The sequence below is a fragment of the Fistularia commersonii genome, chromosome 2 (genome assembly GCF_037954325.1).
Source record: "Fistularia commersonii isolate RoL2024-O1a breed Wild chromosome 2, RoL_Fcom_v1.0, whole genome shotgun sequence".
NCBI classification, from domain to species: domain Eukaryota; kingdom Metazoa; phylum Chordata; class Actinopteri; order Syngnathiformes; family Fistulariidae; genus Fistularia; species Fistularia commersonii.
Window position 1 is genome coordinate 21,277,853 of NC_141285.1, and position 12,909 is coordinate 21,290,761.

The 12,909-nt window shown below is 48.4% G+C and overlaps 1 protein-coding gene across 1 annotated transcript in view; it reads right to left on the reverse strand.

Moving 5' to 3' along the window:
* The window catches only part of sdccag8 (SHH signaling and ciliogenesis regulator sdccag8), a 35,222-nt gene that overhangs the window by 5,859 nt on the left and 16,454 nt on the right, over window positions 1-12,909 (reverse strand). The window contains exons 14-16 of the mRNA XM_086172547.1: window positions 9,677-9,804; window positions 6,717-6,825; window positions 5,358-5,489 (exon numbers count right to left, since the gene is read on the reverse strand). Of these exons, the coding sequence (XP_086028673.1) occupies window positions 5,358-5,489; window positions 6,717-6,825; window positions 9,677-9,804 (369 nt within the window). The remainder of the gene's footprint in view (window positions 1-5,357; window positions 5,490-6,716; window positions 6,826-9,676; window positions 9,805-12,909) is intronic.

The following is a 12,909-nucleotide window of genomic DNA, read 5'->3' on the forward strand; positions in this document are numbered from 1 at the left end:
TGGAGAGCTTGAAGCCCATCGGTGACTCGAACTTAGCTGACGCACATCACCATGCAGGCCGGCAGCCGCAGGGCCGTGGAAACACGTTCCACAGAAGTGCAAAGTGCGAAGGGGGGGAACGGGGGTATCAAATAGACTCGTTCGCTGATCTGAAGAGACAAAGCGAAACGCAGCGCCGCATTCATCCCGTTGCCGAGGCTTGGGCGCGACCGCCGGCCGTGCCAGCCTTCTAACGCTAGCGTTCGCTCCCCACCCTTTAAACCGCCTACTGATCCTGCTCTCCGTCTGACGGCCGGCCAGACAGGTGTTACCCCTCAACTCCCGTCAACATACTTTTGAGCAGGACAAAACCGTGTGAGGTTTTCCAGACGTGACCGGTTGCGCGGCTAACTGATCCAGCTTGCGAGCCCCCGGCTGCGCCCCCTCACCCTCCCACACACACACACACACACACATCTGAGCCACAAATGTGTGTGTGTGTGTGAGATAGAGCTGTAAAGCCACCGTTTGACAATGCTCTTTTGGGCAGGGCCGCCCCGTGATGGCTCCTGGCTACAGGAGCCAGCTGGGCAACGCAGAGATAGAGGCGATGAGGAGGACGAGGATGAGGAAAAGGCACGGGAGAGGAGAGGACGACTGATCAGCGCCACCCAGAGGTACAGATGAAAACTGATTTCCTCTGATTCCAATCACAGGGAACTTTGTGCGAAGTGAATCCAATCATTTCAACACATTAAATCATAGCGGCTAAATCATGTTTTACAACACATTAACAATTGTAAAAGTAAACACACTCTGAAAGTTGCTTCGTGATGTTATATATTCTGATGGGGATGATGACGAATTAGATACCCGACGTGACCGAGGATATGCACATCATGCATCCACAAGCGTCTACATCTTTCCCCTTATTCGTCACCTGGTTTGATCTCTGACCTCGCAGCTCGTTGTGGGCTTCGTTGCATCAGTACAAACATTATAACACACACACACACACCACACACACACACTCTCACACACACAAAGCTGTTTTCTTCTGCTCAGCCGCTGCCAACATAATTTGCAAATGAAAAGTTTTTTTTTTGAGGAGGAGCGTCCTTTTGCTTCTGGGGCATGGCAGCACACTGTGTGTTCGGGGAGGGGTGACAGAGGGGTGTGTGTGTGTGTGTGTGTGTGTGTGTGTGTGTGTGTGTGTGTGTGTGTGTGTGTGTGTGTGTGTGTGTGTGTGTGTGTGTGTGTGTGTGTGTGTGTGTGTGTGTGTGTGTGTGTGTGTGTGTGTGTATGTGTGGCAGGGGCCCAGATGAAGCAGCCCTCGCCCGGGGCTCGCCGTCCGCCTGCGGTAGCGGCAAGCCTGTTCCTTCTTCCCCGGCCCGCCGCGACCATTTGTTCCATTAACCAATCTCCTGGAGCCTCTGGTACAAACATACACACACACACGCACACACACATCCACAGGCACACATACTTCAACAACTGCTTGCACAGCTCATGCCGCACATGGCCCTCCATCGCTTCTCCATCCTTGGCTCCATCCCTCCCTCCCCTGCTCTCCTCCAGACGCACGCACCATCTTTCTTCATGGAGGCCATATGGCCCGGAGAAGCCTGTGGATCTGCAGCCACATCTGCGTATATGTTGCTGCTCTTCTAAAGGGCTGCAGAGTGAGCCGAGTGCTAACATTAACACTCAAACACACGCACACACACACACACACACACACACACACACACACACACGGAGGGCTGAATAACACATTCTGTTATGTGCGGCGAGGCCAGCGTTTGTTATATTAGTCTATCGTGTGCGTCTGTGTGCACACGTGTGTGTGTGTGTGTGTGTGACCCAAGTGTGTACATGCGTAATGGTAATTGGTAAAACAGCCTGCTAGCAGCTGCGTGGCGACGAAAGGTTGAGCGTTGTTTAGCAGGGGGAGACGGCGGAGATGAGAGGCGAGCGGCGAAACAAGAAAAGAAAAGTCGGGTGATTGGAGAGGAGAAGAGGAAGACGAGGTCGAGAAAAAAAAAGTTAACGTTAAAATCCGGGTTCCTTCCTGTTTTGACGTAGTTTGAAAAGTAGTTTGAAACACTTGAGAAATGCGGAGAACTTATTCCAGACTTTATACTTAAGGGGAGGCTATCATTTACTCCTGACCAAAACAGCTTTTGTGTGTGTATTCAGTGACACCCCAAAAAAAATAATTCAATAATACCAGCGTCCGCTAATGTCAAATCTGTAATCGCTATTTAATTTAAGCAAATATAACAAGTGAAACCTCATTGCGTGCAAGATGAATTATTTAGACATATTGGTTGCTACTCATTATGAAATATGCATTTACAAGATTAACAGGAATTAAATATTCACGCATCGTAAGAGGTAATTGTCGATTGCGCGTCTTTCCTTCAAACCTACAGGCTTGTCACGCTTATCAATTGAATACATTCACGCAAATCCGTGATATGTAAAATAACAATAAACTGCCTGATTTCATCTCTGTACAATCAACAGAAGCAGCAGCGAGTTGCTTTCCTCCCTCCCTCCCGTCTCTCGTTTTCCAGGCAAACAACAACAACACCACAGAAATAGTGAAATAAATAATTAAGTGGCGCGGCAAAACATTGTGTGCTAAAAACCCCTGTGTAGTTTGGCAATCAGCTTGCCCATGTAAAAATAAATCAAGCTGATTTTCCAAATGTTTTGTGCACGGTGCGCCGTCGCCACTTTTCGCAGCACAGATTGCGGGCCGACGGAGAGGCCGTGGGGAGGGGCGGGGCGGGGCGCTGGATGGTGAACCCACTTGCACCAGCTTGTTAACACGTACACCTTAACCCCCGAGCGGCGCCGTAGGGCGCCCGGCAAGCGCTCGGGGCCTGCAGGGGGCCAACTAACATATATGTGTGTACCAATATATGAAAACACACACACACACACATAAAATCAGATCATTATGAAAGCATGCATGCAATTTAGAGCCAATAAAGTGCCATATGTAGATACTTGCATGCTCTCTTTCACACTTTCTGTACGTACACACACACACACACACCTGCTTTTTTTTTTTTCTTTTCTTTTTTTTTTTTTTAAGGTAGCCGACTCACATAAAGGCCCTCTGAAATAGCGTTTGTTGTCCGCGCTGCTCGAGGTGAGTTGGATTTAAGTCCTCTCAACACCACTTGAAATGAAATATGAGACTGATGTTACAAAAGGCAAAATTGAAGCAAAAAAAAAAGAAAAAAGAAGAGATAGAATCAACATCACTGGCCCCTGATGGGAAAAAAAAAGATGGGGTGAGCGCCTCTAACAAGCCCATTTAAAGGGAATAGCGTAGCGTTGGAACGAAAGGACGGCTACGCTTTTAATCTGAAAGGAGAATAAAGGGCCGGGGAACCTTTGAGCTAAAACAAACTGCTGATGGAAAAAAGGGTTGTTTTTTTCGAGATCTGAACTGCATCGCGGCTCAAAATCTTCCACACTTTGTAGTTGAGATTTCAGATTAGGATGTGACTGCGGAAAGTCTCCCCTCCCGGTTATTTTCTTATGATGCAAACCATTTAAATAGATGTAATTAAGAGATTTTAAATTCCAGAGTCGAGAAACGCTTTTGAAAGATTGGCAGTGAACCTGCGTCCGATGTGTTTACCACAGGAAGTGGGGTTTTGAAATGTCCCGCTTTTGTCTTCCAATAAGTTCGCTCTCTGTACAAACACAACTTTGTACAGACCCTCGTCTCCTTGCGCAGATTCGCCAGATATACATGTCCATTCTATCAGCGCTCAAACTCGAAATGTGATTCCCGAGACGTACGCGGCAGGGTATCAAGAGGATCGTCTCCGAAATTTAAAAACGCCCGAGTGTGGTCAAGGTGCTCCGACAGTCCAAAAGTAACCTCGCGCCGCACAGAACTCGAGAGACTTTCAAATATCAGGAGGATTCGTGGAGCGAGCGGAGTGTCAAAGCAGAAAATAAAACTCACTAAACGCCAAGAGTGATTATCATAGTTCAGTTGGGAAAAGAGAGAAGTTAGGTGCCAACTTCCCAGCCAATCCACTTTTGGCAGCCGGATTCCTACTCCGCTGAACCTCCTGAGAACATGCAATCGCAGCCCACACATATACACACACACACACACACACACACACAAACGCACGCAGACACCACCACCATAACATATGTGCGTAAACATACAGAATATTCATACTTAACACTCCTTGACAACTCGAATTGTTTTCTGTCTCTGAAACAAGAGAGTCACCACCAGGAGACAGCTGTGACTCGCTAAACTTTTATTTTTTGGCAGCGTCTGACGGTCGACAGGTTAACACCAGTGGGCGGTAGACAATATGTAGTGTCAGTGGTGGTGCAGGGAAAAAGGGTGAGTGTGTGTGTGTGAGTTTAGTGTATGTGTGTTTTATTTCAGGACTTGGGGGGGGGGGCAGTGGGGTAGAGATCCTACAGAGTGGAGCAACAACACCCACACAGCCTCGCCAACGTTGGCAGCGCCCGGCTTGGTGCCAGGTGTCCTGTGGAGACACACACCAACTGGGCTCTGCGCTGAAGGAAGAAGAGACCCCCGCACCGCACACACCAAGTCAGTCCTCCTCACTAACACACGTATAACACACTTTAAGGCGATAAAGAAATAAAGCGGAAACGTGCGGCATTGCGGCTTTTTTTTGGGGCGCCGCCACTAAAATCGCTCCTTTTGGGTGACATTGAGTCGCCTCTTGACATGAATTACCACCAAATGTATCCAGCTTTGTCTTGCAGCTCCTTCATTGCTTTTCCCCTTGAAAAAAACAAGTCCGGAGTGACTGTCATCACATGGCACGACGTATGTAGAAAACCCTACAAATATGACTCAATAACTCTTACTTATAAATCAATACTTTGCTGAGTTGTTATGTATTTCCACCGTCCCCTCCATCCTCCATCCTCCATCCCCGCGGTGCTTCACAGGACTTCCAACGCTCCAGAGACGGAAAACAAACCGTCTTCTGTGATCCATAAGTGTGGGCCCCGCTTAGCCACCAGAACGCTGCCTTCATACGGACAGCGGGGGAATAGACGGGATCTCCCACGTCAGCGGAATAATTCACAGACCGTTTTTTTAAAAGAAAGCGAAGAATGGATCTGCGGCGGAGTGACTGGTTGGAGACAGATTGCGAAGAAAGGCCTGCTGCCAGAGTTTGGGAATCTAAAGAAGCCCAGACAACAAAAGTGTGTTGGAAACACCGCCATCGACAAGGCTACTGTTTTTCAGTCAGAACTTTGGTTTTGATCTGAATTTGGATTCAAGCTTCCGAATAACACGCGGCGGCCAGCGATCACAGGACGTACAAGCGGCCTCTGGCGCGTACCTGTTCTTCATGCGCTGGTGCACGTGGCCGTGCTGGACACACTGCTCCTCCATGTCGGAGCAGCGAGCTTTCAGGTGCTTCACAGTGTCCTGGAGGTGCTGCTTCTCCAGGGCCAGCTGCTCCACCTCACCCCTACACACACACAATAAGAAAAGATGAAACCGATGCTCATTCTAATTACATAGATTGAAAACACACACGCTGTTTTTAAGTTTACTTGCTGTTCCTTTTTTTTTTTTTTTACCGTCTGATTTTGTGGGCGAACATTTTCGTGGTGGCCTCAAACCCCACTGATAACGCAACAAAGTTGACATCGCGGTTCAGGAGCCTCCTGAGCCTCGCAGTGTGAGCGAGTGAACTAACAAACATAATTAGCGGAGTTTCCTTATTTATCTCGCCGCAACTGTCTCGGCATAATCTCACTTAGCTGAGCCGAAGCCGTCCAGCAGGACTTTAACCGCTACACTGGGTTTGGACTCCAGGAGCTCAAACAGCCCCGAGGCACAAAACACACCGCCGTCACACTGCTGCTAAGCTAAATAATTACACACACAGCGGATGAAGTATATGCCAATGGGTTCAGTGCATTGTTTAGGAAGCTCCACACGGTACATTCAATGCTTATTCTAGATGTTGGAGAGAAGAATGTTGTCTGTAAGCTGGCGCAAAGGTTCCTTCAGGTGTGTGCACTTGTATTGTGTGCACGTGCCCCGTGGCCGGTGAGGCCGGCGTGGGTCTGGCAGCGCAGATTGAGGGCCGTCATGTGACTAATGTGCAGCACAGCTCCAACAGCTGACAGGACACCGGGCCCAGGGTCACTATCACTCACCAACACACACACACACACACACACACATGCATGCACAGACACATACACACACACACACACAGGAACAGAAATATACGCACGCAGGCAGCCCAGATGGAGAACGGGGCAGGCCTGCTGTGACTACTGTAGCATCAGGTTAACAAGAAAACAGGTCAGGCTGGAGAAGCAGTGTGTGGTGTATCCGCACACACAAACACACACACACACACACACGCACGCACGCACGCACGCACGCACACACACTCCAAAACAGCCCAGGGTGGTGACGCTTCATGAAACCATGACATGAAGCCGCCGAAAAAAAAAGAGCAAATGAACGCAGGGGCGTGAATGAAAAGGAAACAGCAGGGAGGGAGAGAGAAGCGGCGGCGATCAATGCAGGTGAATGTGATCGGTCAGTCATATGAAGGCCAAAGGTGATGAATAAACTAAGTTGTAAATGAACGGATGAAAGGCTGAGGAAACCGAGGAGGCGGTGAAGGTGTGATTAAAAACAACTGGAAACAACGGCAAATGATTTCGATAATAACCTGCTGTTTTCTGTCAGCTCCTCCAGTTTGACTCCAAGTGCGCAGCACTCCTCTTTCAGTTTCCGGATCAGGGAATTCTGGGAGCTCAGGAGACTGTCCAGGTCCTCAACTGCAACGTGAGAGTGAGGAGGCTTCAGAACGCTTACCTCCGACAATCCAACCAGGAAAAGCTCCTGCACAGGTCTGTGTTACACTTAAACCATGAATGGCAAATCTGTATCAACATGTATGCATGTGTCAAAATTTCACTTTCCGTGGGAGCCATATTTACTATTATTATTATTATTATTATTATTATTATTATTATTTTCATATGATATTCCAGGAGGGATCTCATGCACGTTATCATTTTTGCGCCACGTATTCAATATATGTGAAGTGTTGGCCGCATTGCTCCCCAGAGGAGCAGCTCAGATCAAAATTAACAAAAAGCGAGCGTTGCTTGAATGTCTCAACGTGTGCATTTGTCACAGTTAAAAATTTGAATTAAAAAAAAAAAAAAAAAAGTGTTGAGAGGGCCGCGGAGAAACAAAAGGGGTGAAAACGAGACGGAAAAAGAGAAGGTTTTGTCGTTTGAAAGTGTTTTTCTTTCTCCTCTCCGCCCTTTCCTGCCACGTCCTCATGTGCTCACGGGGGCCTCTTTCTGAACAATCCAACACCGGGCTTTCATCGTCCCTTTGAAATCGTCCGCGTTCCGCTCTCCCAACATATGTCCGCTCTTTTAAAATAACAATGGCTTCCGTTTGGATTGGGGGAATGATCCACCTGCTCCGGCATTCTGTCACAGGCAACCAAAAAAAAAAAAAAAAAAAAAAACACCAACAACCAAGGACTCTGAGTCTTTGAAAAGTAGCTTTAACTTGTGCAGAGTTTTTCGTGTGTGATAGAAACGAGGGACGATCCCTGATTTGACAGTTAAAGGTTCAGCCCGAAATGTGAATTCATTTCTATCGATCTATGAGAAAGGGTGCAGAACTCAGGTCCTTGCGCTCCCTTGTGCGGTATTAACTTCCCTCTGACTTTCCTCCCGGCGAACCCCGAGAGACCGTCGGGGTCCGCGTCCCGGTGACGGATCACACGTGGAGGCCGGACACCGGGCGGCGTGGCTTCGTCGTCATCTCGACAAAGTTTCGATCGGCGGAAAAAAAAAGTTGTGCGAGGAATGCTAATTAGCCGAACGGGCTTTGAACGCGTCTGGCCGCGTGCAGGCCAAAAAGAACCCTGGGACACAGAAACACAGCAGAACTGGCACTGGAAACAAACAGAGGAAAAATAAGGGAGGGAGGGATGGAGGGAAGAATCGTGGCAGGGAGGAGGAGGGGTGTGTGTGTGGGGGGGGGGGGACAAATATCTGATACCATCTAGAGGCAGCTCTGTACGTGTTTACTCAAAAAAGAAACATGAAAAAAAAGGTGGGAGGGAGCGGAGAGGGAGGGGAAGGGATGGATGGATCGGGGGACAAACGGATGGATAGAGAGGCGGGATTTGGAGAGCAAGAAAGCTAATTATCCAGCTCGTCTGTTGGGTTGCACGGGGAGAGGAAGTGATGCGAGCTACTAAAGGACGTCCACCCCTCCATCCCCTCCCCTCCCACAGCTTCCTGCTGTGCTCTGATGTCAGCTCTCTTTAGACAACATGTGTGCCGCCACCGAGAGCCAGAACCAAACCCTTTGTTTGCCCCCCCTCCTCTCCCTCCAACCAGTCCTCCCTCCGTACCCCTCTATCTTTGTTCCGCGTACCAGCAGGCTCCCCCGTTGTCGAAGGAAACCACAGGTAAATAAAAAGATAGGGAAAGGGAGGCGGTGAGAGAGAGAGAGAGCAGAAGAGGGTGGGTGGTGGAGGTGTGTGTGTGTGTGTGTGCGCGTGGCGGGGAGTGATCCAGATGGTGCGACAGATGTGCGAGCAGCAGCAGCTCTGCTGCGCAGACAGACAGCGAGCTCCGAGCCGAGGGTCTCCGCTCTGTTCCCATCACCTTCCCTCTGCTCCGCCGTGCAACCGGCCTCTCAAGGCTCCCAACGCTCTCTTTTTGTTCCGTCCTCATCTTTTGAGGTCACTTCGACTCGCTGGGCTCAGATGAGTCGTGTTCTCTCCCCCTCCTCCCACTTTTGGGCCGCGCTGTGTTAGCGGGCGCAGTGAGAAGATAAAAAAACGTCGTGTTTTTTTTTTTTTTTTAGCTGAAGGATGCACATATAAGACGCCGCTCACACTAACGCTCCCCACTGACGCGTGGAGGAGATGAAAACTCCACCGGCTCAAGGGCTGCGGCTCCGGACTGGGCCCCGACTCCGCTCTTCTGCTGTCATTTATGCCGATAAGCACTCGGTAAAAACCCAGTTTGCTTCTGTTCTGTTCTAGCTCCCTGGCGTCACCCCATCCTCCCCTACACCGGAAGCTTCAAATAAACCTGCCGACCTTGCAGGCTGGAAAAGCTGTGTTTGCGAGGATTCTGGGAGGATCAGCGAGTGAAACCAGGGGACAGCTGGAGTCTCATGCCACTCCAAATGCACAAATCATTTAGTAACGGTGACGGGGAACGCAAGAAATACTCTGTTGCTAATATGCACTCCTCCACAGAAAAAGATGCATAAACATGCTGGGAGGTTGTATTTCTAAACTGCATACAAGTGGGGAATATAAAAATAGACTGATGACAAAGCACACACACACTCACACACCGTGGCAGAAATCTGTCCTAGCTGTGACACTTGACATGATCAACTTGGATGAAATTCCACAGCTAGAACAATTTCAAAAACAAACCACGTGTTCATCGTCAATATTTACTTTCAGGCTGGGAGCAGGTAGAGCTAAACATCTGAATAAAGACCACTGAAATTGAACACAAGGTGAAAATATAGCAAAAAAGTCTTCGGACTGGAAAAAGAAACCGTGAGCTCTCACAAGCAAGGAGGAACAATATATGCGGTGAACACCGAGTTGGTCGTGATGGAGACGCTGACCTCTCTGCAGGTGTTGCTCCTGCGTTTGCTCCAGCAGGCCGGCCAGCTCCCGCTCCCTGTTGTGCCATGCGCGGGAGGTGGACGTCATTTTCTCCTCGTGAACTCGCTCCGCCGTCTCTCTGTCCTGCCTGGGAGGGTAAAAGTAATTGGTGAGTAACAAGCAGATATGATGAATCAAAAGCGAGGGGCCGGCGGATCACAATGCCTTTGTTTATTTTTAACACATCTCGCAGCGCTGGCCGCTCTGACGCTCCAGGGGAGAAGCGTGTTCTGAGTTCTCCAGACCACTGCATTTGACATACGGAACTTTAAACGGTACGTTCGAGGGCGATGGGAAATTCCAGTCTATCAGTTTAAATCAGCTGCAGACTTAGGGAAAAGACATAAATTTGGTTGAAAGCACTGATGCGGGACAGCATGGAGGCACTGGAGGAGAGCAGCGTAGCTAAATGCACTGCTTCCGTCGCTAACATTTATTTCAGTCAGGCCTTTTTTTTTTCCTTCTTTTCCTCACAGTACTGTCTGGATGAATCATGTTTTACTGTCACAGGCGCGGTTAGGAAACATATTTCCCCGCAAAAATGAAGCTCTTGCTTTGCCTAACAAGGTGTCAGTGACATAGAGGATCCAATAAAGGCCAGTGAGTGAAAAACGCAGTGGAAATGTTAACTTTGCAAATGACAATGCACTCATTTTTGTAAGGCAAACGGCCACGTGCAGGCAGGCAGTGTGCAAAATTCAACGTGCAAATTCAAATGTACAACAGAGGAGGCCAGCTCACAGTTGTGAGTCTGTTGGTTGACTAAATTAAGGACAAGAGGCCTCTAATAAGTTCATATAAGTAAAAAAGTAAAGAGAAAATAAATTAGAAAAAAACATGACAAAAAAAATTGAGGGCTGGATGAGAATACAAACAATGTGTATTGCAGTGATGGATACTGAAATAATTATCAAAAAATAAAAACAGTTCTCTTAAAACAACAAATGCTTTATAATGATCTGGACTAATTCTCCCAAAATGTCTTCTTGATGTTTCGTATTTTTTCACAAGCGACTGAAGAAGATCAATGCATCGCGCGGCGCCAGGAAACGGGTGTTTGGATAGCAGCTCCGAACCCCCGTCCCGTTCCCGAATCAAAATCCAAATATGAAATGGGGGGAGGAGGATCCAGAACATGGCGGTTTGCTGGTCAGTGGACACACACACACGCACACACACATGCTTGAATCAAGGTGCTTCCCAACATGAATCCTAGTATAGTGAGGGATGGGTATACAAAAACACAGGCCTTGAAGAAGCCAACACACACACACCTGTTGTTGCGGGGCAGGTATCTGGTGTGTCCAGCTGTGACGGTATCACCATACTAAACCCCAACTTCCTCACAGCTCTTCAGCCTTCACTGTAATTCAGGCTTCAAATCTAGATCCGCCACGTCATGCCGAAGGTCTCGAAGGTCCGTCGGTACTCCAATAATAGCCCGCCGCCGCTCGGAGGTCAACGGGGAAAATCACACTTCTTGTAACCCAATCAAGGAAGCGGAGGCAGCGTTTCGATTTCACCGGGATACAATCTTTTTTATTAACATGGTGATTAATCTTTCATGAGGCGCCGCGTAACCTCAGTGTTTGAAGGTGACGCTGGAATAACAATTAGACTTAAAGAGGCAGATGACAAAGCAGCGGGCCAGATTTTTACTCAGACTTATAAGTGTAAAATAACCCTGTCCACTGTGTTCTGCAGATTATTGCAATGCAATTAACCATAAAGCAGCTGTTTTAACACCACGGTGACTCACTTCACTGTTCTATCGCTTTGGATCGCCTTTTCTTTTCTCCAGGCGACAGAATATAGTATTTTCGCTCTTTTGATTGGCATATATTATGGTGCTCGAGTCCATCAGCAGCCATGTAATTACAAATGGATTCTCTCGAAGCGTCTCACGGAGATCCTGGGCTGAGAGTTTTTACCAATTGGTATATATCTTGATATATCTGCATAAGGAAGGAAAGGCACCGCAAATATGTAATGTATAAAAGCTCATGCTGATTTTCCCCATGATTTGGAAATAATTCAGTGAATTTGAGCAGGATAATTAGCAACGAACGGGCACGACAGTCCAGGGAAGAAGTTTTACCTGGTGACCCCGCTGAAGTCGGACGCAACATAAAGCAACATATTCCGCAAACTAGCGCTTCTCGACTCGACTTGCCAACGAGCACGACATCGCCGGCGGTGACTCAATCCAACTCTTTTCATTTCATCCGCCATTTGTCTCAAAATCAAATTTTTTAACAGGTAAGATGTATAAAAAAAAAAAAAAAAGTGCTTATCCCTGCTGGCTTGGAACAATGCTACGTTTTACTCGCGTTTGAACCAAACTTTCTAACTCAACTAAGCCCAACCATATCTGAACAACAGAGAGACAGACAAAGAAGGAACGAAAACAAAAACTACAAAGACGGGAGGGGGGGAAAAAAAAAATGAACAAATAAACAGAACTCTTCCTGAAGTCCAAAGGCGCTAATGAAGAGAGAATTCTCCAGTTTAAGTGAAAACTTTTCTCCCCTACAGCGCTTGGCCTGCATCTCTAAAGTGACCGCGTCTGTCTGTTCCTTCGTGTGTGTGTGTTCTCCTGCTGTCCTGCTGTCTGGGGTGTGAAAGCGGGTGGCGGGTGTGCAGGGGACACAAGGATACTGTGTGTGCGTGTGTGTATGTGTGTGTGTGTGTGTGTCTCTACGTGTATGAGTGGGCGTGCGTGTGTGTGAGTGAAGGAACCCCTGCTGGGCTTGAACAGCAGCCTGAGCCACCAAAGCGCACACCAGGGCTCAGCGGGAGATGGCGGGCAGGCATTGCCAGCCATTTGGTCCTGCTAGAGGTTCCAGGGGGCCGTGTGTATTCGCGTATATCCGTGCGCGTGTTTATGTGCGACTGGGGGGGCACTCACACCAGACCTGTTTACCCACCAATTAGCATCAGACAGACCGCCAGAAAGTTCCAGCAGTCAGCGATAGAGCGGCGGCGAAGAAGAGACGGGCAAAGACAAACGGATGATAGAAAGCCACGGAATGAGCGTCATCTGTTTTGACTCGGTGTTCGCGTGCGCGACCCCACCCCCCCCCCCCTCCGGTAAAGTTGCACAAAAGTGAACAAAACATAAAGTGAGTTCGGAAGGAGACGGTCGACGGCGAAGGTTTTAAAGGTGTTCTGGAAAACGGAAAGGGTACGAGAT